General features: G+C 42.9%; 1 protein-coding gene across 1 annotated transcript; it reads right to left on the reverse strand.

Moving 5' to 3' along the window:
* GPR19 (G protein-coupled receptor 19) lies at positions 1-1,310 on the reverse strand. Its single transcript, XM_077167925.1, has one exon. It carries the CDS (start codon positions 1,292-1,294, stop codon positions 47-49), a length of 1,248 nt encoding a protein of 415 aa, XP_077024040.1. The 5' UTR covers positions 1,295-1,310; the 3' UTR covers positions 1-46.
* Positions 1,311-1,530: the final 220 nt, after the last annotated feature.

The following is a 1,530-nucleotide window of genomic DNA, read 5'->3' on the forward strand; positions in this document are numbered from 1 at the left end:
TTTTTAATCTCCGGCACATAACAATAATTGAAAGAACTCTGAGAAATTAGACAAAAGTATTTGGTGGATTTGAGTTAATGGGCCAGGCAAGCTTTTTTTCCTTGGCTTCTCTGTCAAATGAATCATAGATTGAGTCTTTGGTTATAGTTCTGGCTGTAGGAGGGATTTCTGAAATGCCAACATAATTTTTTTTGGCCATCCTTGAGCTGGTTGTGATTGTATAGGCATTGCTTCGGTAACATTTCATCGAGGACATGCAAAAAGTCTCTTTCATCCCTCTCCTGAAATTGGCATTATAAATTGAGTACAGAGTAGGTTTAGAGGCTGAAGAACTAAAGGATATCCACGTGATAGCTGTGAAAACAAGGGAACTTTTCCTATAGTCTTGTTCATGGGGGTGCCACAGCTGAGCTACATGAAAAGGTAGCCAGGAGAGCAAAAACAATAGATTTAAAATGAGAAACATCTTGATAGTTTTCACTTTTGTCCTTGGGACAATGTTCATTGTCCTCCTCACTGTTCGGCCATCAGTACCTATCCTCCATATATACTTTATGACCTTTTGGTAAAATAAGATTATGAGGACAGATGGAATCACAAAGCCCACCAAAAAGTGGATGACGGTATAGGCGGTTCCTTCCCAAGAGGAAGGGAAGAAATAATTACAGTGACTGTCCCAACTGGAGCCGTAGAAAAAGAACACAGGGGTCACAAAGGCTGCATCAAAGATCCACGAGGCCACAATCATTTTCTTGGCTTTTTCTCTGGACACCTTGAAGCTCAGAGGGTAAACAATGGTGTAGAACCGGTCAATGCAGATGGAGAGGAGAACATAGATCTGGACGCCTGGGGTGAGGTACTGAAAATATCGCACGACCTTGCACATTGCGCTACCTAGTGTCCACCTTCCAGCAGTGAACTGAAGCAGGACAAAAGGTGTGCTAGCAACGCTAAAGAGAAGATCAGCACACGCCATGGAGACTACAAAGTAGTTGGTGGTAGATTGAGTCCTCCTGCTCCTATGGATGACCAAACAAACCAGGGAATTGCCAAAGATAGAGAGCACCCACAGGGTCCCAAAGAAAATGCTGGCTGCGACCACTTCCCCAGGTTTCAATCCATATCGCAGATCTGTTCTGTTGCTCTGCCAACTATGCTCCTCATAGGATTCCATCAGGTCATGGCTTGACAGAGGAATGGCTGTCTCAGTGCAACTGTGGTTTTGAAGGGGTACCAGAAGTGTAGGAATAATCAAAGAAGGCTTGCTGTTATCCATTCCGTGAGCAAAAACCATACTCACTTTTTTCCTCTTAACTCTGGATAAGAAAAGAAGAATGAGGCCTCCTGTTAAAACCGTGTTATATAGACTGATTCCTAAGACTAAAGATCTTATTTGACACTTAGACTGATTGTCATTGGTCAATGCATAGGACTTGAGCAATGGGAGACTACATCTTATGACTTCTATCCAGAAAAAGCTCTGGCCCCATTTCTCTTTCATTTTAAGAGCTGTTTTTGCTGACCCCAGCT

This window comes from Tamandua tetradactyla, chromosome 7, assembly GCF_023851605.1.
Source record: "Tamandua tetradactyla isolate mTamTet1 chromosome 7, mTamTet1.pri, whole genome shotgun sequence".
NCBI classification, from domain to species: Eukaryota; Metazoa; Chordata; class Mammalia; order Pilosa; family Myrmecophagidae; genus Tamandua; species Tamandua tetradactyla.

What these genes read in the sequence shown, in the direction of transcription:
- GPR19 (XM_077167925.1), bottom strand. Translation starts at nt 1,294, where the DNA reads ATGGTTTTTGCTCACGGAATGGATAACAGCAAGCCTTCTTTGATTATT.